The following is a 26,740-nucleotide window of genomic DNA, read 5'->3' as shown; positions in this document are numbered from 1 at the left end:
TCCACTAACTCTGTGCTTCCCTATTCCCAGATCGGGGACCGTGTCATGGCATTTGTCAATTACAATGCCTGGGCAGAGGTGGTCTGCACACCAGTGGAATTCGTCTACAAGATCCCAGATGACATGAGCTTCTCCGAGGCTGCTGCATTCCCTGTGAACTTTGTCACAGCCTACATGATGCTCTTTGAAGTTGCCAACCTCCGAGAAGGGATGTCTGTGCTCGTACACTCTGCTGGCGGCGGCGTGGTAAGTGGGCTGCTTGTGAGTCCTCCTCCCCAAGGTCAGAATGGAGGAAGTGGAGTGACACCCAGTTGATGATGAGATTCCTGTGTGAGCTGTGTCCATTCGTAGGGATGATTGGTATGGTTCTGGTGAAGCTCACACGGATGGTGGAATTCGTACAGATGATTGCGTTGTGGGGTAGGATGAGCCTCAGAAATGGTTTCCCTGGAGTTTGGAAAGGTCTCCAAGATGGCGTGTTAGGACTCAGTGTGTCTCAGAGATGGATTCTGTAGAGAAGCACTCTCATTCTCGGTATCTCAGTGAGCTGTTATGTCAATCATTGTGAGACGCTTCATAAGTCATGTACTACTAACATTATCTGAAACACCAAAATGGCGGATGATTTACTTTTTCAATAAGTTGCCACGAATTCATGATACTTCCCATAGTAATGGCATCCTTATTCATTTGTGTTCTGATCTATTTTCTTGAGTGGGAGCGAGGTAGACAGAGATTGTCCTAGCACAATAGGAATTACACTTTAACCCAAGTCTACCCATGAGAGTGGTTGCCTATGTGATGTCATCTGTAAGGTGTGTTTTTGACAAGGGGGGAAATAATGGAAACTAAAATCGCTGCTCTGGAGCTAAGGGATGGCAGAGATTTCTTCCATGGTTTGGATGGGTCTCAGTACCAGTCACTCCATATGTATTGCACACCTGCCCCATGGCAAGTGCTGTGTTCCCATCATGGTCTACTGGGGTTGGAGGAGAACTCTTTGAGAGTAGGAGACATTACTCATTAATTCAACAATTATGTATCGAATACATACTATGTCTTGGAATTTATGGGGATAGAGATTAAAAAGAGAAGGTCCAGATACACCATCCAGTATCTGGTGTGATAGGTTCTTGGTGTTGGGGATTCTGTGGTTTGATGAACTCAGATATGAACTCTTAGGTTAGGTGTATCTTGAAGATGTTTTCACTGGAGGTTCTACTAACATTGATTTTTTTTATCTTGGCTTTCTACAACTACCAAAACCCTACATAGTGTAAAGCACATTTCTGGTTTTCCTTTCCAAGAAGACAAGCTCACATACAAAAATGTGAAGGCAAAGACGTGAAACTTTAGGAATGCTTTAAGAGGAGTCTCGTCAATCACTTTAGCAAATTTGCCAATGTCTTTTGACCATGAGTAAAGATACAATAAAAGTTAAAATATCCCTCGGAAAAGAAATGGATTTTGGTGCCAGTGAATCTATTAACAGCAAGCAAGCCATTTAGAATGCTGGCATTTAGGAGCTCGGTGTGCTCAGCATACAAAGCGTGAGAGGCCTGTTTTCATGTTATCGACATAAGCGCCAGGCTTTACAACGGGGCTGGACTCAGTTCTGCTGAGAGTCTATGTTGAAACATTGGCACTGATGATGTTTCGTTTCATATTTTGATTTTTTTGTTTGTTTGTTTGAGTTTGTTCTTGGAACCAAGAGAAATGCATCAGGGACATGGGTCTCACAAAAGAGAAAAACAGTCTTGGAAAATAACAACAGTTCTTATCATGCCTTGTCCTAAGCTCACAGACACTACAACAGTAAGAAATAAAATGTGAAACGGATGAAGGAACTGGGGAAAAGGGACAATGAGGGTAGGTAACTAAGCTGGTGCAAGTATTGCAGGCTTTGATGTGCTAAAGCTTTGTTGAAGGCTCTTGCTTCCTAACAGTGAGTTGTGCAAAGAGAAAAATGATCAGTCATGTGCACTAATGTTGATTTGATGGAAATAAACCAGTTATTAGGAAAACCATAACTAGTACTGGGTTTTAAGACTGGGGGAATCTTTCTCTGTGGTTTCTCATAAGAAATGTATGCTGACAAGCAATGAACATCCACCAACAAAACGGTTATAATAAATGCAATTTCTGTGATGCTTTTTCTTACGGTGTGCTTGCAATGTAGTCTAATAGCACCGAAGTAATGCAACATTTAGCAAAAGCAAATACCCTAGGCCAAAAAGGATGTGGTCTGGCTTAATCCATGGACAGTTGAAGGGTGCGGTTGGACTGCCCAGCTCTCGGGTGGGTGGGTCTCCTTAAATAACGTTTTTCCAACCAAGATTTGCTAGGTGGTATGCCAGCACGGAATTCAAGGTTTCCGTGAGAGGAAAGTTTTTTGGCCAAGTGCATAACCATGTATGTGAATGCTCAAGCAAGCTGAGGTGGAATTGACACTGTCTTACAAAACCCAACAAGTTCTAAAGGGAGCCCAGACCATTTCACCTCCCCACGGTGGAAAGACCAGCGAGTCGCCCCCGGGCAGAACTAGACTCCTCCCAAGAAGACAACCAGCCACGGCTCTCATGATGGGGGGAGCTCCCTGGGGAGTACTTTTGATGCATTATCTGTGATACCCTGGAGAGGTGTGGAGCTGCTTCCCATCACTGTTGGATAAGTCTGGTGCAGTTGTTGTGGTAGGCAGGATGATTCCCTTCCCCACACACACACCCCTCAGACATCTATGTCCTAATCCCTTACATGGCAAAAGGAATTGTGCAGATGTGATTAAGGAAAGGACCTTGAGATGGAGAGACCATCCTGGATTATCCAGGTGGGTCCGATGTACCCACAAGGGTCCTAAAATATGGAAGAGGGAGGGAGAAGAGTCAGAAAGAGATTCAGAGATGTTATCCTGCTGGCTTTAATGATGGAGGAAGAGACCATAAGCCAAGACATGTGGGCAGTCTCTAGATGCTGAAAGAGATAAGGAAAGGGATTCTCCCCTGGAGCTTCCAGAAGAAACACAGCCCTGCTAGAACCTTGATTTTAGCCGAGTGAAACCCATTTTGGGGAATTCCCTGGCGGTCCAGTGGTTAGGACTCTGCGATTCCACTGCAGGGGGCCTGGGTGGAACTGGTCAGGGAACTAAGATTCCACAAGCCACGTAGCGTGGCCAGAAAACAAAAAAACAAACAAACAAACAAAAACCATTTTGGACTTCTGATCTCCAGAATTGTAATATAATACATCTGTATATAATGTAATACAGATTACATTCTTACTTATCCTATTACAGTATAAAACTCTAATAGAATAAATTGGCTTTGTTTATTTGCTTTTAGCCATGGACTCGGTGGTAATTTGTTGCAGCAGCAATAGAAAACGAATACAGCCACTTTCTCTGGGCTGCCTCCCTTCCCAGTGTGGAAAGCCCACAGAGGCCTGAAGAAAACACAAGTAACAAGGAACAGAACCCTAATTCACACCCTAATCTGGCTGATTCTAAAATCTATTCTCTTTCCACTTGACAACCCAATCATCCATTCCTTCATTTATTCATTCATTCAACATATATCTGTTCATCTTCTACCTTAGTGCCAACTACAGACATTTCAAAGAGCCAAAAGACTATGGCCTGGGTACATGTTTCCTAATTTGATGATGATGACAAAGAAAGTTCAACCTAATTAGGATAAAGTTTCCTAAACTGAGTTCGTATAAAGTGTGCAGTGGTAATGGCACCAAGACTTCTGTCTGATTTTTATCAAAGGCTGTGATGGGAAATGTGCAGATAGGAAGTGAGAAATGCCAGCCTAAAAAACTGTAATATGGAAGGAAACTTTAATATATTACAGGAAAATAATTCAATCCAGAGCCAGTCACTTTCTCATTGGAATTGCCCAAGTGTCAACACTGCTCTGTCACATCTCTGAAGACACTGTTGATTTCCTCTGACAGTAGCACGGCCAGATGGTGTAAGACAATAACGCCACTAATGAAATTTTTAGAACCTGGTTGAAGATTCCTTACAATCCCATAAAGGAAAAATAAGAAAATACATAAGCAAGTGGGGCTCTTGTCGGGGACTTCCATAGAGGGTTTTGCTGCCAACCCCATTAACAAGCTACCACGACTTTGAGCATCTTAACTGGGGGTGTGCTCCATTTCTGGAGAATAACCTTACTGTTACTGTGTGGATATTTGCATCCATGTCTGACATTTGATGCTTTCCGGGCTTTCAGAGCCCTTTGACCTTTTTCATCATCTCATCTGAACAGAGAGAACAGAGATGGGCCACAGATCTTGGAAAGGAAAGCAGAATTGAACTTTCAGACAGAGTTAAATGGCTACCACTCAATTATTAAGTTCTATTCATTATGGATGGGGCATTTCCCAGTGTCATTCAAATCACTTCCAAGGAGATACCACAGAGGGAGGGCCAGAATCTACAGGGCCCGACCCTATATAAGGGCTCATGCGTTGGGGGTCCTCCCTGAATGGCTTAACCATACATTATTAACCATACACTATTCTGAAACGAAACTGGGAAAGCATGGGGTGAGCAGGAATCCTTAGTGTGCTGGAGGAATGGGACATATTGGAGAGTCATTCCATGTCAGCAGAAAAGACACGGCCATCTGCAAAATCACTATAGGAGAACAGTTTGTTGAAAACAGAACCATTGCTGATCATGAACAGCACCAACATCTACCCAGCTACTCAAGTCAGCAACCCCCAAATCATGGTTAAGTCTTCTTCAAGATGCCTCATGTTTGAAATCCTGTGATTCATTCCTGCCACATCATAAATGCAGTAAAACATTTGTGAATCAAAAGCTGTTGCAAGCCATTTTTTTATGTTCTGGAAAAGTTATTTGCTGAGCTAAGGAGGGCCCCATCATTGAGTTAATCTCAGAAAAAAACTCATTCCTAGGGATCTTGTAAATTTCAGTCTAGTAAGCCATCTTTGGCAGTCTAGCTCATGCCGTCCCACATTCTGAATATTCTTCTGAGTTTTCTGTCTGCATCCAGTGTGCATTATTAATTGAACGTGGCCTCCTTTTCATGGCCCTGGGGCTGTCTCCCCACCCCCCATCATCCCATGGTACAGCTATGCTCAGTCTGTACCCTTCAGCACTCCAAATAGAGGGTGCATGCATGAGATCTCAGAGCTGGAAGGAGACAAAGACACCAAGTTTTGTTGCACACTAGCTGTTGAAAACGTTATTCATCTAGCCCTCATAACAACCCTCCCCGTGGGAGAGTACGTGGCAGTGAAGAGTTCAGATCACGAGCTCTAGAGCCAGACTCCCTGGGCTTAATCCCAGCTCCATCTTCCCAACCCCTCTAAGGCTCTACTTCCTCATTTGTAAAGTGGGGTGACATCAGGGCTAGCCTCAGGTGGCACTTGTGTACTTGGAGCAGTGCTTGCACATGATAAACACCCAGCGAAAATGAGCTATTGTAATTTCCCAGATTCAGAATTTCAGTGTTGTTCCCAAGGCTGCAACGTCCATTAGGAGAAAAGATCAAATGTGAACTTAAACTCCAGGGCCAGGAACTCCCAACCCAGTGCTCTTGAGACCACCCCACAGCAGTGGCCTTGGAATCGTCTGCACCTCCCCTCCTGTCTTCTGCCTGCCCCACCCTGTGCCCTGGACCAGAGAGTCTTCACTATAGCAAGACCTCCTGGTCCCCAGGGGCCTGCAACACTAGGAAACAGGACCTCTGAAAATTTAAAGAGGACAAAGTGCCTCTGTCATATCCTTCATGAATAATCCAAGAGACGAGGATTAACTGCCTCTCGGCATCAGCAGGAAGGGCTGTGGCCTGGGGACTCCCTGGAATGGTTAAGACCCTTATTCCATAACTGCTTACCCCAGGAAACAGGCCCTCACCCTCCTAAATGTCAAAGATGCTGCAGAGACGTGTCATGGACCAAGGCCCCACCTCCCTGCTTCCAGAAACCGCTGATGCTGGCAGCCAGTGCCTGACTCCTCACAAGTCAGCAATATGCCTTAGGTTAAGAAAAAATATATCTAAAAACATTTCTTCCAAGCTAGGTCTCTGTCCGCAAAAGCCCCACGTGATCTTTATTCTAGTTGCTTTTAACTCCTTTACAGTAAGTCATGACTGAGCCAAAGAAACTATCTTTATTACAAATATTATAAAGGTTAAATTAGGCCTCTGAGACAGGATTCATTCGCTCAATATTTGTTGAACATATGTATCAGCTCATGAGGGAATAAAAACTAAAATAGATGGAGTCCAGTAATTTCCATACACTGTCTGTGAGGTAGATACTATTACATCGCCCTTTTAACAGAGGAAACTGACACACAGAGAGGTTAAGTTACTTGCTTCAGGTCACACAACCATGGAGAGGATGAACTGGCATGTGAACTTGGGTCCCTTTGAATACAGAGCCCATGTTTTTAAGTACTGGGAGTCCATGCTCAGAGAAATCATGCTTCTGCTTAGAATGGAGTGGAATAGATTCCATGCTATGGGTTTTGTTGGTGAGTTTCCTTCCCTAGGAGCTGAGGACAACCTGGGGTTACTCAGGAGAGCTGAGCTATCTTCAGGAGGAGGGGAGCATCTTCTGTTGACAAGACCATCCTTTCAAAGAATCAGGCAGATTTAGTGCTGAAGCTGCCCTTGACGTTAACTATCCAGCTGGAAATAAGCCCTAGGTTGCCATGTCCATGAAGGCGGGGATGGTGCGATCTCTTCATCCCTGTATCCTGAGCACAGAGCCCACTGCCCAGCACACTGGGGTTACCTGATAAATATTTGTAGAGGAAATGGAGGAAGAAGGGGGCCAAAAGGCAGCATTCAAGTTAATTTTGAAGACAGTATAGAACTTAAGGACCCAGATTCCAAAGTCAGAGCTGGTTTTCATCCTAGCTTCTCTATTTTCCAGGTGAGAGACCTTGAACAAGTACTTTAACTTCATTGGATCTTGTTTCTTCATCTGTTAAAAATGGGTATAATACCTATCTCAGTTTTTGTATAGTGTTCTAAAAGAGGATTATGGGGACTCCCCTGGTGGTGCAGTGGTTAAGAATCCACCTGCCAATGCAGGGGACAAGGGTTCGAGCCCTGGTCCGGGAAGATCCCACATGCCGCAGAGCAACTAAGCCCGTGGGCCACAAAACTACTGAGCCTGGGCTCTAAAGCCCGCGAGCCACAACTACTGAGCACGCACGCCTAGAGCCCGTGCTCCGTAACAAGAGAAGCCACCTCAATGAGAAGCCCACGCACCACAATGAAGAGTAGCCCCTGCTCACCGCAACTAGAGAAAGCCTGCGCACAGCTACAAAGACCCAACGCAGCCAAAAATAAATAAATTAATTAATTTTTAAAAAAAGAGGATTATGGAATGGGCTTTGCAAGCTAGCTGCCATAGAGGAAACTCAAGTGTCAGCTGCTGTTATTACTATTACTATTATCATCATATTATTATCTATCTGGTTAGAAAATATTACTCAGTGCCACTCTGGCACTTATAGCCAGAAGCAAGAGAGTAGCAAATAGGACAGTCAATTGGCGGCTGGTTGTTGGAACTTGGAGCAAGAGGCAGATAAAGCCGATCTCAGCATCCTTTGTTTATCTTCCCTGACAGGAGGCTGCACAATGATCTCATGAATTAGTGGGGTTGTCACATAAGCCCCTTTTCAAACATCACTTCCCTAAAACACCTAAGACATAATTAGACTTCAAGAAGATTTACCTCTGTAGTTCCAGGTCTTGGACATGCGCCAAGAACTCCAAATACACAGACTAGACTTTGCTGAGTTTATATAACCCCAGGGGCCCGCCCGCTTCCCCAGCAACACACCCAAAAGGCCACAGTTGCTTTTCAGAATATTACTGCCCATATTAGGGTGAAAAAAAATCAGTTCAGCTGGGAAAGAATGAGATGTGTAGTGAGAAGCAGCCTCGTCTGTTCTCATGGGCACCCACCAGGCTATCAGCCACGGTCCTGGGTACTCTACCCACCCCGGCTGGCCACTGGTCCCTCTGATGGTGTCCATCCTGGAGCTCACAGCTCACTGCACGAGAAACTCAACAGAATCCCCCACTCATCCCCTGCTCTAAATGTGCTCGGGCCCCTCAGCGGTATGACCTGATACACAGATGAACATTCAACCCCACCTTTCCTCACACAACCTGGAGTCCATCTCCCACCCCGCCCCCCCATTCTTCCCACCCACCCCCACCAAACTTGGTCATGAGTCCCCTCCCTCCCCACCCCCAGGCCCTGTCTCTGTCTCTCATCTCTCTCATCTCTCTTTGCTTGGCTCTCTTTCTGTCTCTTTGTCTATCTTTCTGCCTGTTTCTCTGTCTGTATCTCTATCTCTTGCTCCTTTCTTTCTCTTCCTCTGTACCTTTCTGTCTCTGTTCTTCCCTCTCTCTTCCTTCTCTCCTTCCTCCCTTGCTTTTATCTTTTTTCTCTTTCCTTCTGTCTTTCCTTCTTCCTTCCTCCCTCCTTCCTTCCCTCCCTCTCTCTCTCTCTTTCTTCATCTATCTAGTAGCAGCCCTGAGGATAACTGCGTTAGTCTCTGGGTATATAAGAATGAGCAACATAGGCCTGATCCCACCATCCTGAAGCCTGCAGTCTTGTGAATATAACACATATTTACCAGGGACACATGAATCATCGATGACAGTGGTGACAGGTACTAAGGGAGGAGGAGATGGTGCTGAGACCGTAGCACATGGGACCTAAGCACCTGGTCTAGGGAATGAGAGATGACTGTACTAGGGACTAAACTTAGAACTGGTATTTCAGGATGAGGAGGAGCTGAGGGGGTGAAAGAGTGAAGGGAGGAGGGGAAGGAGGCTATGAGAATGGGCAATAGTGTGGAATTATTAGGGAGCTGCCTTGCTCAAGGTTTTCCGGGTACATTTAAGAAACTGACCAGAGTGTGGCAAGAGAGGAGAAGAATAGAGGAAAAAGGGGCAGTGAGGGACTGGGAGATGGAGAACCACACAGCAGTCATGTTGACAATTTTATCCTTATCCTTATCCTAAAAGCCACGCGGAGTCAGAAGAGGGTTCTGAGCAGAGATTTAGCTCATGATTGACATTTTTATAAGATCCTGTGTTGCTGAAGGGTGAATAGATTGGAGCAGGTTCCAATAGATTGGAAGCTGGGTGATTGAGGGATGGCTGTGTTCCAGTGTCCTTCAACTTCTCTCATTAGAGCAATTACAGTCCTGGATGCCTGAATGCCAGATATTCAGGCATCCAGGACTCTATCCTTTGGTCTGACAGCATCACAGTGCAACCCTGGATAAGCCCTTTCCCATCTTGTGCCTTAGGTTTTTCTGTAAAATAAGGTAGACCAGATGTTTCTTCTGCAAAATGAGATAGAGTCAATATTTCTTCAGTAAAATGAGACAGACCCAATGGTTTCCACCTTCCTTGGTGATCCTGTGCTTTCTTGAGATGCTGTCAGTCTTTATCTCCTAGATGAAAACCTCCTTACCTATCACTCTCCTCCCCAGCACCAACTCCCCCCACCATTCGCCCCCACCATGATCCCCTTCTTTAAATTTTTAGAGTCAGAGAGATAGTTAACCGTTGTTTAGCATTCAGTCTTTGGAACAGAATTCCTGAGTTCGAATCCTGATTTCTCTGGCTTATTACTCAGCTGTGCTTTCGTTTCCTCATGTATAATATAGTTATTATACTTATCTCATAGTATTAGGAGGCTTGAATGAATCAATATGTGTAAAACATTTGAACAGTGCCTGAACCTAGTAAGTACTCAAACAATGTTCCCTAATGAAACTAGCGGCTGCTGTGATGTACCATCTAGCGCGCCCTTCGGGACTGAGGTGCTCATTTCCCCGAGATGGCAGGAGCACTGGCCACCGATGACTCATGGCTGTACCCCGCCCCAGTAACAGTCCTCAGCGGAAGGGAGCTGCCTTGCTCAGGGTTTTCTGCCCCTTGCTGGGGCAGCCCCCATCTAATCACTGCTGAATGCACGGCTACAGAAGCCCAGTCCCCTTGCCTCAATAGAGAGAGCTCTGAAGGGCTAGCCCATCTTTGGAGATCCTTATGGGACTGATTATTAGAGCATCTCTTGCAGCTGCACCATGGCTCTACTTCTCTCTCTGCCCAGTTCTGCTTCCCTCACTGCTTTGCAGATGCTGTTCCTGAGAGTACTTCCCAATAAACATTCCGCGTGCAGGTCTCCACTCAGAGTCCTTTTCCAGAGAACCTGGCCTATGACAATTATTGTGATGACCATTATGATTATCGTCATCATATCTGTAGCCCATGCAAACCTGCTTGCCTACCTGGTCCATTGGTCGAATTTCCAATGACGACCGTCATTTAGACCTTGCTTCCCAGCCCTATGCTTAGTTCTGGAAGCTTATCTTCTTTTTTCTGAGAATCATTCCTGTTGTCTAGAACTCTGCTGAGTGCCCAGAAGAAGCTAATTAGTGCTAATGGGTTGAATAAGTGTGTGGACAAGGGAGCTGGTGAATACTTGCTTTTTCCTAAACCATTTGGGCTCCACTTGATATTAATAAACCCAGGATATATGCCAGACAAAACATCAGAATAACTTCACAATATGGCCCTGAGCTGGGTAAACTGGGACCTGGGCTTTAGTCTCCTATGGTCGGGTTTGCTTTCAGTATCAAGAAGAGAGAAATAAAGCTATTCTGGGCTCACCTTAAAGAAGAGAAGCTCAAATAAAAGATTAAAGGTGTATTTCTCTTTATTTGGACAAGCTACTAAACCCTCAGGACCTTGGTTTCTTCATCTTCATAATGAGGATGAAAGTGTTGATATGAATAGTCAGTGAGTTAATTCATATGGAACTGTGGTTTTTCTTGGGTCCCACCCCAGACCTACTATGGAATCAGAAACTCTGGGATGGAAGCCAACAATCTGTGTTTTAACAAGTCCACCAGGAGACTCCAATGCGTGGTCAAGTTTGAGAAGCAGTGAGGCAGAGATCTTCCAACAGAGCCTGACACTCAGAAGAAGTTCACTAGGAATTAGATATCATTGTCATTTGTGTGGTAGTGCTTTGTAATGGGTAAGGCACATGAAATGTCATGCATTAAAGAATGTATTAGTATTCATTTCAATCTTCTGTGTTAGTATACGTTAGTTTAGGTTTATTAGGGCACAGAGGCTTAGATTCCTTGAAATACGAGCTTCAGCAACTTACTGGATTATCTTAACCAAGGTGCTTCGTCTAAGTCTCAATTTCCTTGTGTATAAAATTCACATCGTAGCGAATGCTTTGTTAATGGTTTGAGTTAATGGTTAACTTTTAAATCCACATAGCGCACTCCAGGTTTGCGATTGCTCCAGGTTTGCGATTGCTCCTCCTAAGCTTGCTGTGTAGATAACGAGATAACAGAATCCTTAACACACTGCCAGCTCCAAGTGACAGCGCAGTAAATGGTGCCGGTGATCCTGTGCAAATCATGCCCTACCTCAGAGAGAAGAAGTAATGGAATAATTATCCTGTACGCATTTTTGTGCTTGCTAATAAAAGCAGATGTGCAACCCAGCTTACTGTATGAGGAGGAGGGAGGTCCTCATAAAATGGTACCCATCTGTGTCACATGGGAATGAATGGTTATTTTCAAAATCTCACAGCTGTGAACTCTTCCACTTTTGAGCTTTTCTCATGCCCAGCCTCTCGGGCTGTGTGCCCAGCTGGTGGAAGGGCTGACTTCTTGATAGAGGAGGAAGTTTGTGGTCCGAGAATGTCAGGAACACACTTTAGTGTAAAAGGACAAGAAAAACAACCCACAAGGAGTACTTGGACACTAAGGATGCTATTTATCCTCCTTGGTTTCATTGCTTATTTTGTGTCCATAAAATCTGTCTGGCATTCATATCCTGTTCCTCCACCTGGAGCAGGCATTCAGTTTTGTGTGTGTCAGAAAACATACGGATGGGAGGTTCTGACCAAATACACAGCCACTTAGGAAGGAATATGTCTACTCATGTGGTTAGGTTAGGTTAGCACTCTGGCCTTGGCAGACGTGGGTTCAAATCCTGGCCCTGCTATTTGCTGATTGTATAACCTGGGGCACACTTCTTAACTTTTCCAAGTCTCATTTTTCTCATTTGTAAAATGAGAAAACTCATTTAATGTATACGAGTAGTCAACACAGCACATGACACCCACTCCGCTATTTTTTTTTTTTTTTGCCATGTTATAACAGTAAACTTTATTATGGCTACATTATAGGTATATATAACACTTATCAAATATTTTTATGTATTGGTTCAGATATAAACCCTCTGAAAAGAATGCTAAAAACACTCTCAATGGTCTTGGCTCAATGGTTCCTTGGTTATCCATGACCAGTAAGTAGCCTACTATATCTTTTCCCTACAGGACAATTAAACTGCTCAAAGCACACAGAGTGAGAAAGATGGTTGGTTGGCGAATCATAATTCTTTTGAACTCTTCTACTATTTTTAGTTGTACTACCGGCAATGATGTTAGACCGTCCAGCATGGATTTAAGGAGACAGATATTCGAATTACATAGGCACTCTTGGTTTTGCATTTTTTTTCTGCCCTATCCATCCTCAGGTTAAACTGGGTTTACGATAACTTCAGTCTCAAACCTGGAGTGAGCTACATGGCTTTAAAAGTTAACCATTAACTCAAAGCCCTCCTGCATGACAATGACACACTTCCCTGAGCACTTCTAAATGCTCATATGTAGCTCTGACGTCAGTCGGCGGCGCCCCTTTTATTCCCTCCTTGCGGATCCACTGCACGTGACAGACTGTCACCCCCACCAACGGTGGTGGTCTTGGGGGCAGTGGAGGGACACACGGCTGCCCCCTGTTCTCTCTGATAAATGTCTGGGCCACGCTCAGGCTGTGTCAGGTGTACAGGGATGCCATGAATGTCAGAGAGCTGACAGAAGGTTCCATCGGGCCGTCAGCCTGTCTCCTGAACACCCTGCTTTTTAGAGCTGGAGCTTCATTGTTCTGACAAGGAGATGACTTGCTTGGTGACTGGAAGAGCCTGGAGGCTGCTTCCTTGGGAGGTAACAGTCTTGGGCTCAGCCTAGGGTTGGGATGTGGTGTCAAAATAAGAGTCCCAAGTAATTCAAGGACAAGTCTGGACTCCACTTTTTTGGAAAGCAGTAGTGGTACCCAAGACTGTCCATCGGGGGACGCTATCAAGGGCTTTCAAAATCAGGCTGGTCACTCTTTTCCAAGGGGAGACTTTGAAAACTCTTCCTGGGGCTGAATAAACCTGAGGGTCTGTTGACATAGAGCAAGATATACAGATGCCCATTCTGTGGAGACAAAGATGCATAAGGCAGTTCTTGCCTCGGGAAGACTCCTCACTCTCTGGAGGAGACAGATAAGCAACTGCATACGTGAACTAGAGTTTGGAGTCTGCACTAATAAAAGCAATGGAAGCATTTGGGAGAAAGAGGGGTTAATTCTTTATGGGGGAGGGATGATATGTCAGCAGAATTCTTACGGACAAATCGGAGTTTTCCAGGTTGCCAGGAAACACGGCACAAAAGCCCAAGGGAAGCATGGAGTTGCAAGTACTGGGTAGGTAATGACAAGTGAGGAAGGAAGACAGGGCTCCATCACGTGGTCCGTGATCCGCCTGCGTGTGATGTTGGCTTCACGAGACTCTTCCCCTTTCCGTCCTCTCGGCACAACTATTTGAATTTTATTCATAACTCTTTGAATAGATAAAACTGATGGATGAATGAGATCTAAGATAATACCTAGCAGCAATTTTTTAAAAATTTAATTGTAAAATTCCAATTTTTCAAATTTTGTGAAATATATATATATATATATGGATTTAAGCATGGGAATGTATGTGTGGCTTAATTTTTTAAAAACATGGTGCCAAGTACCTTGCTCTCTCATTATTTTACGTGTGCTTACAACAACTCCGTGTAGTATATACCATGATCATCAACCTATTTTGAGATTCAGGACATGGACGCTTGTGGAAGTGAAGCTCATAATCCAAAGCCACGTGGCTGGCAAAGATGGAGACAGAATTCACGCCCAGATGGGTCTTTCTCAAAGCCCGTGTTTTAAAGCACGAAGGCAGGTCAGGAAACGAGGAAGGAGACAGCGGGAGACATCTGCTCAGGGTTTCTGCCCACTCAGCTATTTTTGGAACACTGACGCGACCTTGCTACAAGCTGTCTTTTTCAACGGTGTATGGGGTCACACTGGCCGCTGAGAAGCCAGCTGGGCAGTGGAAGGGCAGCAGTGAAGCCTGTGGGGCGGTGGCGGGCAGGGGAGGTGGTGGTGCTATGCACCCAACCAGCTTAGACGGGTGGGTACGCTCCTCCCCCTTCTCCGGAGCCGTACCACAAGGTCAATCCCAGTAGCGTTGCCAGATTTAGCAAAATACAGATTTTATCTGGCAATCCTTCCTTCCCAGGGGCCCCCGAGCTCTCCCACAAAAAGTTCTAAACCTTTCAGGGAACTAATTACACTGGTGAGGCTGAACTCCTGGATTTGAGATGATTAAGAGATGCATCTAGGCAGGAATGCATTAAGGAGGGCAAATATTTTAAGCCCCAAGAGAAGTGACTGAAAGGAGCCCTGTTCTCTAGAGCCCATGCCCGTGATGAGAAAGTGGCTACGTGCTCAGTGCCAAGACTGGGACTCCCCTTCCCAGGGCCAAGCAGAGGGCAGCTTTACCGCCACTAACCACACCCCCGCACCCCCCCCCCCCCACCATGCTGCTCAGGGCTCTTCCCCAGCCCCGCAGCCCCAGGGCAAGGGAGGAGACAGGAGAGGAGACTTCCTCTGCCAGAAAGGACATGAGGCAGGTGGGGGACCCTATTCCTTCACCCAACAGACCTTTATTGAGCACGTACTATGTGCCAGGCAGCATGCTAGATGTCTAGAATATAGTGGCAAATAAGGGAGATAGGCACATAGCCAAAGATCAAGCAAATATATGCACGTATAGACATATTATATATATACACACACAGACATACATATACATATATAGGTATATGCATATCTATTACACGATATATACGTGGAAAGGATCAAGATGCTATCATAGAGAATAAACAGGGAGGAAGACACACTGCAGATTGAATCATCAAAGATGACCTCACCCAGTGGGTAACATTTAAGCAGAAACAAGGTGGTAATTATGTGAAAAGCAAGAAAGAAGTCCATTGCAGGCTTTAGGAAACAGCGAACACCCGAGGCAGGAATTGCTGATGGTATTAACTCATTGGAAGAGGATTATTCTTGTCTAATCAGAGTTGCCTCGCTGAGATCTAACCTGCTGCCCACTAGGCTTTGCGGCAGATGCCCCTGCTGCCCAGCCACGCCCACCCCCTCCATCCCCGAGGTCAGTGCATGGTCCCAGTTCCTGCCAGCGGGTTCCTGCAGCTCTCTGCCTCAGGTCATTTTTTCTGGTTTGCAACTTAGCCCTTGCTTGGGGCAAGGTGGAAGTGTCTGGGAGTTAACGCCCCCAGAAGCATCCGCAACAAGTGAGTGATAGGACTTGGGGGGATAAACACCTGAGCTTCCTCCCCCTAGGTGGGGGAATCATCAGGTGTGTTCTACATGGTTTCTCAGAAGGTCCCCGCTAGAGATGCGCTCCAGCTGGTCACTGCGGTGAGCCGTTTCCTTCCTCTCCTGACTTAACTACCATACTCCTTCATCTTACTTCCTGGGGTCAATTTCCAAATAAACCATATGCACACAACCCTTTATCCGAGGGTGTACTCTGGGGGAAGCCCAAACCTTCCGAACAAGTTATTCATGATCGGCCAAAGATGAACTCAAGCATCCCTCCCCATCATTTCCTGCCCACCCACCTCTTCATCTCCAGCCATGCCCATCTGTCCATCTTCCCCTTGCAACCACACACGTTTCAACCCCACAGCCTTTGCTAGCTCCTCTTATTTCTCCTCCTGGAAAATTCCTATTCATCATTTAAATGTCACTTCCCTTTGGAAGCCTTTCTTGCCCTTTCATCTCTACACCCTCAACATTGTGAATATTTCCTAACCATTCAAAATAATGATGTTAAAGAATGGTTCGCAATTGTATTACTGATAATGCCTTCACCAGACTGCATTCATCCATTCATCCATCCATCCAACCATCCACCCATCACCCACCTCCATATGCCAGACACTAGCATGGTACAATTGTCCTCGGGTCTTCCTGTCTAGCTCTTGAGGTCAGAGTGGGTCTTAGGCATCTCTCTGCTTCTAGCACATAGCACAGGGTCCATGTGGAGTGGGTGCTTGACAATTGTTTGATCAAATTAAATTGAGGAACTTCACCTGTTCCAGGCAGACAGCATCTGTGCAATGATAATGAGGTTCTTAATTACACAGAGAAGGATACATTTATTAAGTATGTGGAATTAACAAATGAGTATGTTATCAAATTTGAACCACACGTAGACACCATTTCATTACTTAAGATACCTTGTAAGCTATTAAGTCAGGAACCACGTTTGATTTCCCAATACCAAAATGTATTCTTCAAAGCAAAAACGACCATCGGCAGGCTCTACTTTATCAGTCTGTGGACCACAAAGTCTGGAATTCCTGCTTTGCCTCCCAGATCTTCTCTTTAGAACTATACTAAGCTGTTTGACCTTATAATTTATACTGGTAGGGTTGCCATATAAAATACAGGATGTAACCCTACCTACTGGCAATGTCTTCTAAAGAAATAATCAAGGAGATAGTCAAACAGGCGGCCAGTCCGTATTCAAACATTGAGCATCTACAGTCTGTCTAACAATGTGCTAGACACAAAATACTCAGTAGCAGATAAAACAGATTTAGACCCTGCCACCTGAATCTTACAGTCAAAGATCTACGCTCAAAGATGTTCAATGAAATATGGCATACAATAGTACAGCATTATAATTTCCTCTAAGATAGGGATTGGGTAAAAGGAATTATAGTATATCACACAATAGAATATTCCCCAACCATTCGAAATAATGATGTTAAAGAATGTTTCACAACCCATGAACGTGCTCACAATGTAAGCTTAGAAAGAAAAAAAATAATCAGGGTACAGAGTGGTATATTTGGTGTGATTCCAGTTCTGTGGACAACCAAATATTGATCTATACGTGTCAGAAAACTACTGGAACAAAAGGAGCTGAAGTATGTAGTGTCTATCTCTGAGATATGGCATGATGGTTGACATGTTTATCATTTTCTGTATTTTCCCCATTTCATTCTTTACAAGGGACACGAACATGTGTTGCTTTATAGTAATGTATTTTTTAAAGAGCTTAGTAAAGATTAGAGTAGACCCTTCCACTGCAAAACGTGCGATTGCATTCTGTCATCTGTCGAGAGAGCTTACTAATGTGATCAGTTTGTGCTGTGCTTCAGGAAAGAATAGCTTCGGTCTTTTCCAGAGCTTTTTGGGAATGAGGAAGCGGTTAGGAAGCTCTGGGCCTGTGAGTGGTGTACCTGTATGAGCTCTTGCGTTGACTGCAACCTATAAATATTTAGTGGCCAAAAGCAGTGGGTGTTGGGGAGGAGGCAGGGAGCCAAAAGCCAAACTGTCCCCTGCTCCCTCTGTCCCCCAGGCTTCTCACGTGTAAACCTGCAGCCCTTGAATGGTGCTGCCCTAATGCTGGACCAGTGACGCACCTGAGACCTTGGCATTGACCCACCCATGTGTACAAGTTGACTTTTGCTACAACTGAGGATACATATCCTGCCTATCCATCAGAGTGCAGACATGAGAGAGCTCTGAAATTCATCACAGCATGCGATACGACTTGCTGTGAGTGAGAGGAGAAGCTTAAATTGAACCTGTTGCCTAAGGAAGATCTCCTATTTACTGGGCCACGCAAGAAATTTGTCTCATGCATACATGTGAAAAGAGCCTGATCAGGCCACGTGAGTCAAGTGGTGAAACCAAGGGAACAGTGGAATGACCGTCACCGCCCTTACGGAGATGATGAGATATTGCTATGCTGTGGTTGTGAATAGCCATGCCATCCTCCTACCTTTTTAGTGTTATCTTGATCTTTTTGATCCATTCAAGTATCAAAATTCTGTTTTGATACTCGAAATTCTGTTTTATGAAAGTAGGCTGCAAACACAGAAATATCTAGAACCGCTGGTGCTCAGCTGGAGGGAGATGGTCCCACTTTGCCACACTGAAGAGGATTTTCACCCTACAGGCCATTGTCCACTGGACCATAGCTTCATCTGCCAAAAAGAAGTGTTAAACAGATTGAATATGGTCGGGCTGGAAAAAAGAACACTCAAGATGCGGGAGCGATCTTGGAACTCTCAACAGAGTAGTAATAAGGAGTATGAGACACACAAGTCTATTGTTTAGCGTGTCGTACCTCCTAGGAGCAAAATCTGCAGGGGGACCACCCAGAGCACAATACAAATAAACCCTTCAGAGCCATCATACTTGCCCCCAAATAGAACGGGCTAACTTGGGAGGTAATGAACCTCTGTCTCCATTTCATTAGTTTTCATCCTGGAAATATACAGGAGGGAGCTGGGTTAGGCTTCCTACACCAGCTAGGAGGATGGAGCGAATGATTCAAGAAGATTTTTAGCTCTTAAAGTCTCCAAAGCTCCTCAGGTTGCTGCTTTCTTGTCCCACCATGTGTCGCTGCCTGGTCGGAGATGCTGGAGAAATAGGAGACGGAGGCCTTAACTACCATACTAGCTGTTGCCAGGCAGGATGCCCAGCCCCTTACAGGGTCCCAGCCCTCACTCCTCACCCCCACCTTGAGGAGGACACCAGTACCACACACGCATGCGAGATCAGGGTTCTGAGCGCTCACGGGGCTTGCCCAATCCCAGACGGCTAGTGAGTGTGCCCAGGGGTACCCCACAGGTGACCTGTGTCCAGAACCCGTCACTTAGGATTCCTAGACCCCAGCACAGCATGTGGCACGAAGTACATGTGCACAAACCACACTGATTTCTGTGCGTGGCGTTGATTTATGTCCATGGCACATACACTTTCACTGCATAGAACAATAAATAAACATGTAAAATTTATGGGGCAGTGAAAAGGATACCACGAAAGGAACAGGGTATTTCCCTTACTGAGATGTGTCAAAGGAGGAAAAATAAGGCGAAGAGATTTTCATTCATTCATTCATTCATTCATGCATTCCCACGTTTCATGAACACTTTCTGCACGCCTGTTGCTGTGCTGGGGGCTCCAGATAAAGAGGTGATTCAAGGCATGGTGTTGGAGCTGGTGCTGTCAGTGTCTAACCAAGGGAGATGGCTTGATAAAGAATATTAAGAGTGAAATAACTGTGCACTTGTTGCCTTTACAAAGAAAGTCAGTGATCTTTGAAACGCAGGACAAAGATTTGGGAAGTGAGCTGCTCTTTAAAGAGAGCAGGTCTGAGGACGGAGAGGTAGAAAAGGTCCAGCAGCCAGGGCTACACATCCCCGTGGGAATTCTCCTCTGGAGACGCCCACTTCTGCTCCCTACAGGACTGAATATGAAGCAACCCGTGCCACCCTCCAGCTGCGATGGGCTCTGCACCACAGCCTGGTTCAGAACCTCAGCCGAGGGATCTGAAAGCACAGAAAGAGTCCAGATGTCTGGCCCTGAGAGCTGGCAGGGGGAGCAGGGATTTGAGAGTCTGAGTATTTTGAAGCCAAGGCAGGGGCTTTCCTATGAAGTTGTCGATCATATCCGAAGGGTGCTGAAACCAAGGTCAGGCTCTTGGTTCTGTCAAGAGGCCTGATTAATGAGGCGCCGTCAACAAACAGGGACACTCAGAAAAGGGCACGAAGCCAGACCGCTGAGCTGTGAGAATCCTCATCCCAAGCAGGGAGACTTACTGCCTGCCAGGTGCCGTTACACGCTGGTTTCACAAGTCCTCACGGTTGTGGTGCAGACAATGCAGGAGATGGGCAAGCAAGTGAGCGTTCACTGCCTAAGCCCCTGCTTTGTGCTGGACCCCGTGCACAGCTTTCTCTCTCTCTCTCTGCTTAGCACATATAGGTAGGTATTGTCATCCCAACTTTAGAGATCAGGCCGTCAGTTGAGGATAATTGAGCTACGGCCCCCCAGGTGGTGAGTGGTAGGTCAAGGGTCAACATCCAAGTCTCACGGATGCCTGTACCTTTGCCCTCCTCTCCCAGCCACCCTATTTGTTCCTTTCCTTGACTCGATATTAGGGTGGCCACACAATAATAGGTGTGGGCACTCAATCTGCCGAGGGCGCTTCTACTTTATGCGTGTTGAGTGCGCAAAGTTAATAATAGCATCCCACCCCCCACTCTCAAAGAATATCCCAATTTAGACGATAAATTATACGCTCAGCCTACCTAACAAGTTTTTGGTTGAAATAGATGCATTTATCAAAACCACAGCTCCAAAATGTGAGTACAAATTGTAATTTGGCTGGAAACGTGAATCCGGCATCCCACTGTGCAAAAGTAATCATCCAGGAAATGTATCCAGGTTCACGGCATGGAAGGCAGCCAGCCTGGAAGTGGCTCTGACCCACCTTGACTGAGAGCCCTGAGAAGGGGACTTTGCCATCTGGTAACCTGGACTGGCTCCCTGGCCAGGATTCCGGCCACGGGGTGCCTGGAGTCCAGTTCTCAGGCAGTGTGGGAGGCTCTGGGCTCTGGCTTGTTCTGTGGCCCCCCCGTGGTCTCTGTTGGAAAATAGTCCCGATGAAAGACACAGACTGGGTATGATTCCCACGAGGGCTGGTTAGCAGAGTTACCATGTGCAATTGGGCGGACTGTACGCTGCACAAAAGCACTCAACCCCTGGGGCAAAAGCGAGGGATGCTGTTTTGTGTTCTTTTACGAGACGGTCAGTCAGATGCGGCCTCAGGAGGGGACAGAGGAAGGCTCAGGGCAACAAAGGGTGTTACACTCTCCAGCCCTAGAGGCAGGAGGCACACCAGGTAGGGCCACCTGGGAAAGACACCAGGGTGCTCAGGAGGCAGAAGACAGCAGTTGGGGGGGGTTACTTAGGCTCTGACCCTTATTGGGGTTTCTGTGGGAAAGGCAAGGCAGGGCAGGGCGGACAGCTGAGGACTGGCTATTCTGAATAATTTCAGTGGCGGTTGGGCTACAGGGACCGTCTCTACAAGCCTGGTACCCGGCCCTGGGAGGGATAAGGCAGAGTGGTGTTGCCTCCAGGAGTGAACGAACCAGATGCAGGAGGGAGGGCTCTGGATTAGTTAGTTTGTGCGTCAAAGATTGCCAGTCGCTGCCAGGGGGAGCCCTTTGTTACTGAATTGGTGAGCCCAGGGAGGGGCTGTCTCTCCCCAGCCAGAAAGGCTCTTAAGATGTCAAAACATCATATAATAGAGAGAAAACTTAAAGTATTTACAATACACATGCCCACACTCTGGTTGCCAAGGCTCACAGCTGTGCCTGCGGGGAGGTAGGGGAGAGGGGAGTGGCGACCCTGAATTGAACCCTTCCACCTCGGCTCCCTGCCCCGCAGTTGACAATCGTTAAGTCCCAGAGCACCTGGGTTAAAGCTGCTTGACCTGGAACCAGGAGGCGGGAAGTTCATAACACAGCATGCGCGTTCTTGAGGGTAAGAATTGCAGAAGGGCCCTAAAATTTACTGGGCTTCTGCTCTCTGCCTGGCACTGGACTGAGTACTCTAGTCTGTCAGCATGTGAACTTCAACACTTTGGCATCCTTAGCCCTTTCTCCATTTTATAAATGAGACCACTGAGACGCAGAGAGGTGAAATATCTTTCCAAAGTCACACAGCCCATCCGTGGGGTAGCAAGGTTTCCAATTCAGGTTTGCCCGACTCAAAAGATGCTCAACATCACTGACCATCAGGGAAATTCAAATCAAAACCACAATGAGATAGGACCTCACACCTGTTGGATGGTTATTATCAAAAAGACAAAAGATAACGAGTGTTGGCAAGAAGGTGGAGAGGGGCTTCCCTGGTGGCACAGTGGTTAAGAATCCGCCTGCCAGTGCAAGCGACACAGGTTTGATCCCTGGTCTGGGAAGATCCCACATGCCACGGAGCAGCTAAGCCCGTGCGCCACAGCTACTGAGCCCGTGTGCCACAACTACTGAAGCCCGCGTGCCTAGAGCCTGTGCTCGGCAACAAGAGAAGCCACCGCAATGAGAAGCACACACACCACAATGAAGAGTAGCCCCCGCTCGCCGCAACTAGAGAAAGCCCATGCGTAGCAACGAAGACCCAACGCAGCCAAAAAGTAAATAAATAAAGAAATAAAAATTAAAAAAATAAAGAAGGTGGAGAAAAGGGAATCCTTGTACACTGTTGGTGGGAATGTAAATTGGTGTAGCCGCTGTGGAAAACGTATGGAGTTTCCTCAAAAAGTTAAAAATTTCACTACCATATGATCTAGCAATCGCACTTCTGGGTATACATAAATGAATTGAAATCAAGATCTTGAGGAGATATCTGCACCCCTATGTTCATTGCAGCATTACTCACAATAGCCAAGACATCGAAACAACCTAAATGTCCATTGACAAGCGAATGGCTGAACAGAATGTAGTATATAGGTGATGAAATATTCTGCCTTAAAAAAAGAGAAGGAAATCCTGCCCTTTGCTACAACATGGATAAACTTGGAGGACAGTACACTAAGTAAAATAAGCCAGACACAGAAGAACAAACACTGCCTGATCCCACTTCTATCAGGAATCTAAAATAGTCAAACTCAATAGAAGCAGAGAGTAGGATGGTGGTTACAAGGGGCTGGGGGCAGGGTGGAGAATGGGGGAGGTGCTAGTCAAAGGGGCAGAGTTTAGTTATACAGGATGATTAAGTCCTCCAGATCCACTGTACAGCATAGTGCCCAGAGCTAACAATAGTTACAAACTTACGAAGAGGGAAGATTTATGTCAAATTTCATCACCAAAAAATAAAAAAAAAAAGAGGGAAGGAAGAAACTTTAGAGGTGATGGTTGAGTTTATGGCGATGCGTTCATGGGTGTATACTTAGTTTAAAACGCATCAAGATGTATTCACTGAGTACGTACAGCCTTTTTCTGTATCAGCCACACCTCGATCTTTATAGAAAGTCCATATTCTCCTCTCCCTGTATGTTGAGCTGTCTTGTGTGGGACCCCCAGAGATGCTGCGTTCTGTTCATATGAACGGGCCCTTCCTGTTCATGTGAGCAACTCAAGGCATGAGGGGCTGAAACGGTGGAAGGAGGGTCAGGACTCAGTTTTTCTACTCCTGTCTGTCCAAGGCTCTGTTGGGGCCAGGCTGCTCTGGCCTTCTGAAAGAGGGGTCCCCTACAGGCTATTTCCTAAGACCCCACCTGAGCTTCTCTCCCGCCCCTGTCTTGGAGCTGCCTCTCCAACAAAAATGCGCCATGTTGTCTGACCCTCACACATTCCATGCAGTGAAACCAGGCTGTCTACCCTCTGGGCCAGAGCGGAAGGCGGAACTGCCACCGGTCCGGCACCCCAGGAGGCCCCAGTGCTCACGGGACGATGTCCTAGGAGAAACTTTGGGAATGCGAAAGTCACCTCCCTCCTACCCTCTGTCCCAAAGCTGCCTGTCGTGCTCGGTGATGACCTGTCCTTAGGAAACCCAGCTGTGCTGAGACCAAGCGTTTTAGGCACCAAGTGGGGAGCTGGGCTCATGTTGGGCCGTGGGACTCACTCTGGCCAAATCCCTTCATGAACATGTCCCTCTGTCCCCCCAGGTGACCAGATTCTTGGAAGCAGGGCTCTGCCAGTAGGTTGCACGGGTGGGAGGGGCAAAAGCAGGGCAGACACCCACCCCAGCCCAGCTTGGGAGAGCCTGCAAACTGCCTTAGGAGGACCCAGTACCACCATCTAACTGTAATTAGTCTCTGGGGGCTCTTTGAGAAATATATTTCTATGCCCAAACCTGATTCATCCCAACATTCTTTCTATATTCTTCCCTTGGTTATTGCCCACATCTTACCCTTCTCCCCGCTCCGTGTCTATAGTGGAAGGGAAAAACAAGAAAATATTTACTCTTGGTGAGCATATACATTTCCTGCCCCCTCCCCATCATTGATGTAAAGTTGTAACTGCCCAAGGAATGTGGGGCAGACCTTGTCCGCATCCAAGCAAGGGATAAAGCAAAGAAGCTGCTGGACCTTCCTTCCAAGCCTCCCCTTCTAGAAAGGGCACACGTGCCCAGTCCCAGCCCTCAGTCGCCTTCAGACACCGTGAGTCCTCTTTGACTACCTTGCTCTTTGCTCATCAAACTTCTGTCATTTCTGCTACTTCATCCATTCAACACACAGCTACTGAGACCTACGTAGGGGGACCCACTGCTGTGGATAAAGGCAGATAAGATGTGGTCCTCCCCTTAAGGAGTTGACAGGCTAGTGGGAGACACAATAGAAAGAGATTTTTAAAAAGGAGGAGAGAGAGATGGAGAAGGAGGAAGAGGAGGGAAGAGGAGAGAGGAGAGAAGAAGAACCACAGCACGGCGTGAAAGATGGTTGAGAAATGATATGTGTGGGTTTCAGGGCAAAGCAGGAGATATTAACTCCTCTGGGGATATCCAGGAAAGCTTCCTGGAAGAGGTGGCTTTGGAAGCCTGCTTATTGAGCACCTGCTCTGAGTCTTCTCTGGTGAAACATCACATGTGTTACCTCCTTTGACCCACATTTGACCTCTTTGACCTTGTGGAGTAGACGTTATCATCCCTGACTTAGAGAAGAAGAATCTGCCACTCAGCCAGCTTACGTGGCAGCTCCAGGACGTAAGTGGTCTGGGATCTGAGAGCTGTAGCTTGCTCTACAACCTCGGATGGGTCTCATTTCTATTTAATTGTTTTGATGTCAGAACAGAGAACTTGGGCTTAGTGACAAGGAGACTCGGGTTTAAATCCCATCAGTTCCCGCTGCTAGTACTTAGCTTTTCTGAGCCTCGGTTTCCAATGACCAGCAGGATAACCTTGATCTTTCTGAGCCTTCATTTCTGAGCCTGTCTTCATGATGGGAGTATGATGTTGGCAGGATAAAATGAGATATATGTAAGGTGTCTGGCACAGTGCTTGACAAAGAGCAACTGGCCAGTAAGAGATGGTTCCCCTTCCTTCTCTTCTCTTAGTCTCCAGACCCTCTACTGTTCTGTAGCTTGGGGCAGTGGTTAAGATTGTGGGACCCTAGAGCCAGGGGATGTTCTTTCAAATCTAGTTTCTGTTGTTGCTGTATGACTTTGGGCGGTTACATAACTTCTCTGGGCCTCAGTTCATTCTTCTGGAAAACAAGGATGACATAGTACCCTCTTCATGGAGGTCGGGATGCAGATCGAATGAGCTGGTGTTTGCAGAGCATGGAGGACCCTGCCCAGCACACAGGAAGTTCTGTGCAGATGACATTGGATAAATAAATCTATACTCTTCACCACCTAGCCCTAGTGCTTCTCACCTGAGAGCCTGTGCAGTGAGCTTGGTGCAGCCTGAGCAGAGGAAAAGTTTAAATATTCACCTTGCAGACAACTGATGGGCAGAGCAGTGAGCGGCTGGGAAACCTGGGTGCTCAGCAGCCTCGCCGAGGCCCTGGGAGCAGGGAGGCTGAACGTCTCCAGGCATCCAGAGCTTCAGACCCTGCTAATAGGGCGGGGGATTATTTTCTCTTCCTGCATCTCTGACTCGCAGAAGACTGTTAGTCATACCCTCACCTACGGGATCCCACGTACTAAACCCACAGGCTCTGATGCCAACCTCGACGCAGAAAGGAGGAAGTGGATTATGGTCAAGGCCATAACTGACCAAATGAGAAGAAGGAAACTTTCAGAGCGCTGGCTCTCAGCAAGAGGCTGCACGTTAGAATTACCCAGGGAGCTTATAAAGTATAAACGAATAACCAGCCCCCACCCTGGTTTGAAATACAACATGTGATATTACGATATTCTGAGCAGCCCAGGGGCCTCAGCCTCTGCATCACGGGGAGTGGAGTGACGCCATGAAGGAGGCACGGCGTCAGTGGTTTCTCAGCTTGAGCTGCATCAGGATCTGCTGGAAGGTTTGGCTCCACCCCCAGAGGTTCTGGTTCTTCAGGTCTGGGCTGGGGCCTGAGAACCTGCACGTCTAGCAAGCCTCCAGAGGAGGTGACGCTGCTGGTGCTGGCAGCTCATACGGAGAAGCGCTGAGCTGTATGATAGATAAAATCAATCAATGAAAGAGATTATCTGCCAAGGCTTCCCCAAAAATGTGTCTACGGCTTTTTTGGATTAAAAAGAAAAAAAAATTCCACATTTACACCTTGAGCAATTGAAAAATGCCAGTCTCAATCAATCTTCACTTTTTTCCTCCTTCTCTCTCTCCTCCCTCAGTCACCGTCCCCCGAAGCTTCTCACTGTGGAGAGTCTCAGCACATGCATGTGACACAGTGTCATGCGTGGTTCAAGAGTTGTGCAGCGACAAACGAGATAAAGAGAAAGAGGAGCTGACTGATTCTGAGAGTGTGCTAGGGGAAAACATAGAATGTTCTTTGCTGCCTTTGAGGGCAGGTCACATGGATCGGCCCACACAGCAGGATGTGAGCTTCCCCCTCTTACAACAACTGAGTCAACTGAATTGTTGAGCAGGCAAATGACAGCACTGATCTGGGGAAAAGGAAAAATTTCTAAACCTGTGTCTGAATCCCAGCGTGGGAGTTTGTATTGTCATACGAAAAGCATACGGAGGGCTCAGGTATCCAATGTACTAGATTTTGTGATAACATTCATTTCTCTCTCCTAGTCCAAGGGCCTCTCTGCCTTGATGAAG

The 26,740-nt window shown here is 46.5% G+C and overlaps 1 protein-coding gene across 2 annotated transcripts in view; it reads left to right on the top strand.

Annotated features, from left to right (window-relative positions):
- The window catches only part of VAT1L (vesicle amine transport 1 like), a 154,682-nt gene that overhangs the window by 34,542 nt on the left and 93,400 nt on the right, over positions 1-26,740 (top strand). For both annotated transcript variants that reach the window (XM_007182601.3, XM_057533908.1), the window contains exon 3: positions 31-246. In XM_007182601.3, the coding sequence (XP_007182663.1) occupies positions 31-246 (216 nt within the window). The remainder of the gene's footprint in view (positions 1-30; positions 247-26,740) is intronic.

The sequence above is a fragment of the Balaenoptera acutorostrata genome, chromosome 19 (assembly GCF_949987535.1).
Source record: "Balaenoptera acutorostrata chromosome 19, mBalAcu1.1, whole genome shotgun sequence".
NCBI lineage: Eukaryota > Metazoa > Chordata > Mammalia > Artiodactyla > Balaenopteridae > Balaenoptera > Balaenoptera acutorostrata.
Note: the sequence above shows the minus strand (reverse complement) of the source record. Positions and strands in the feature narration are given on the sequence as shown.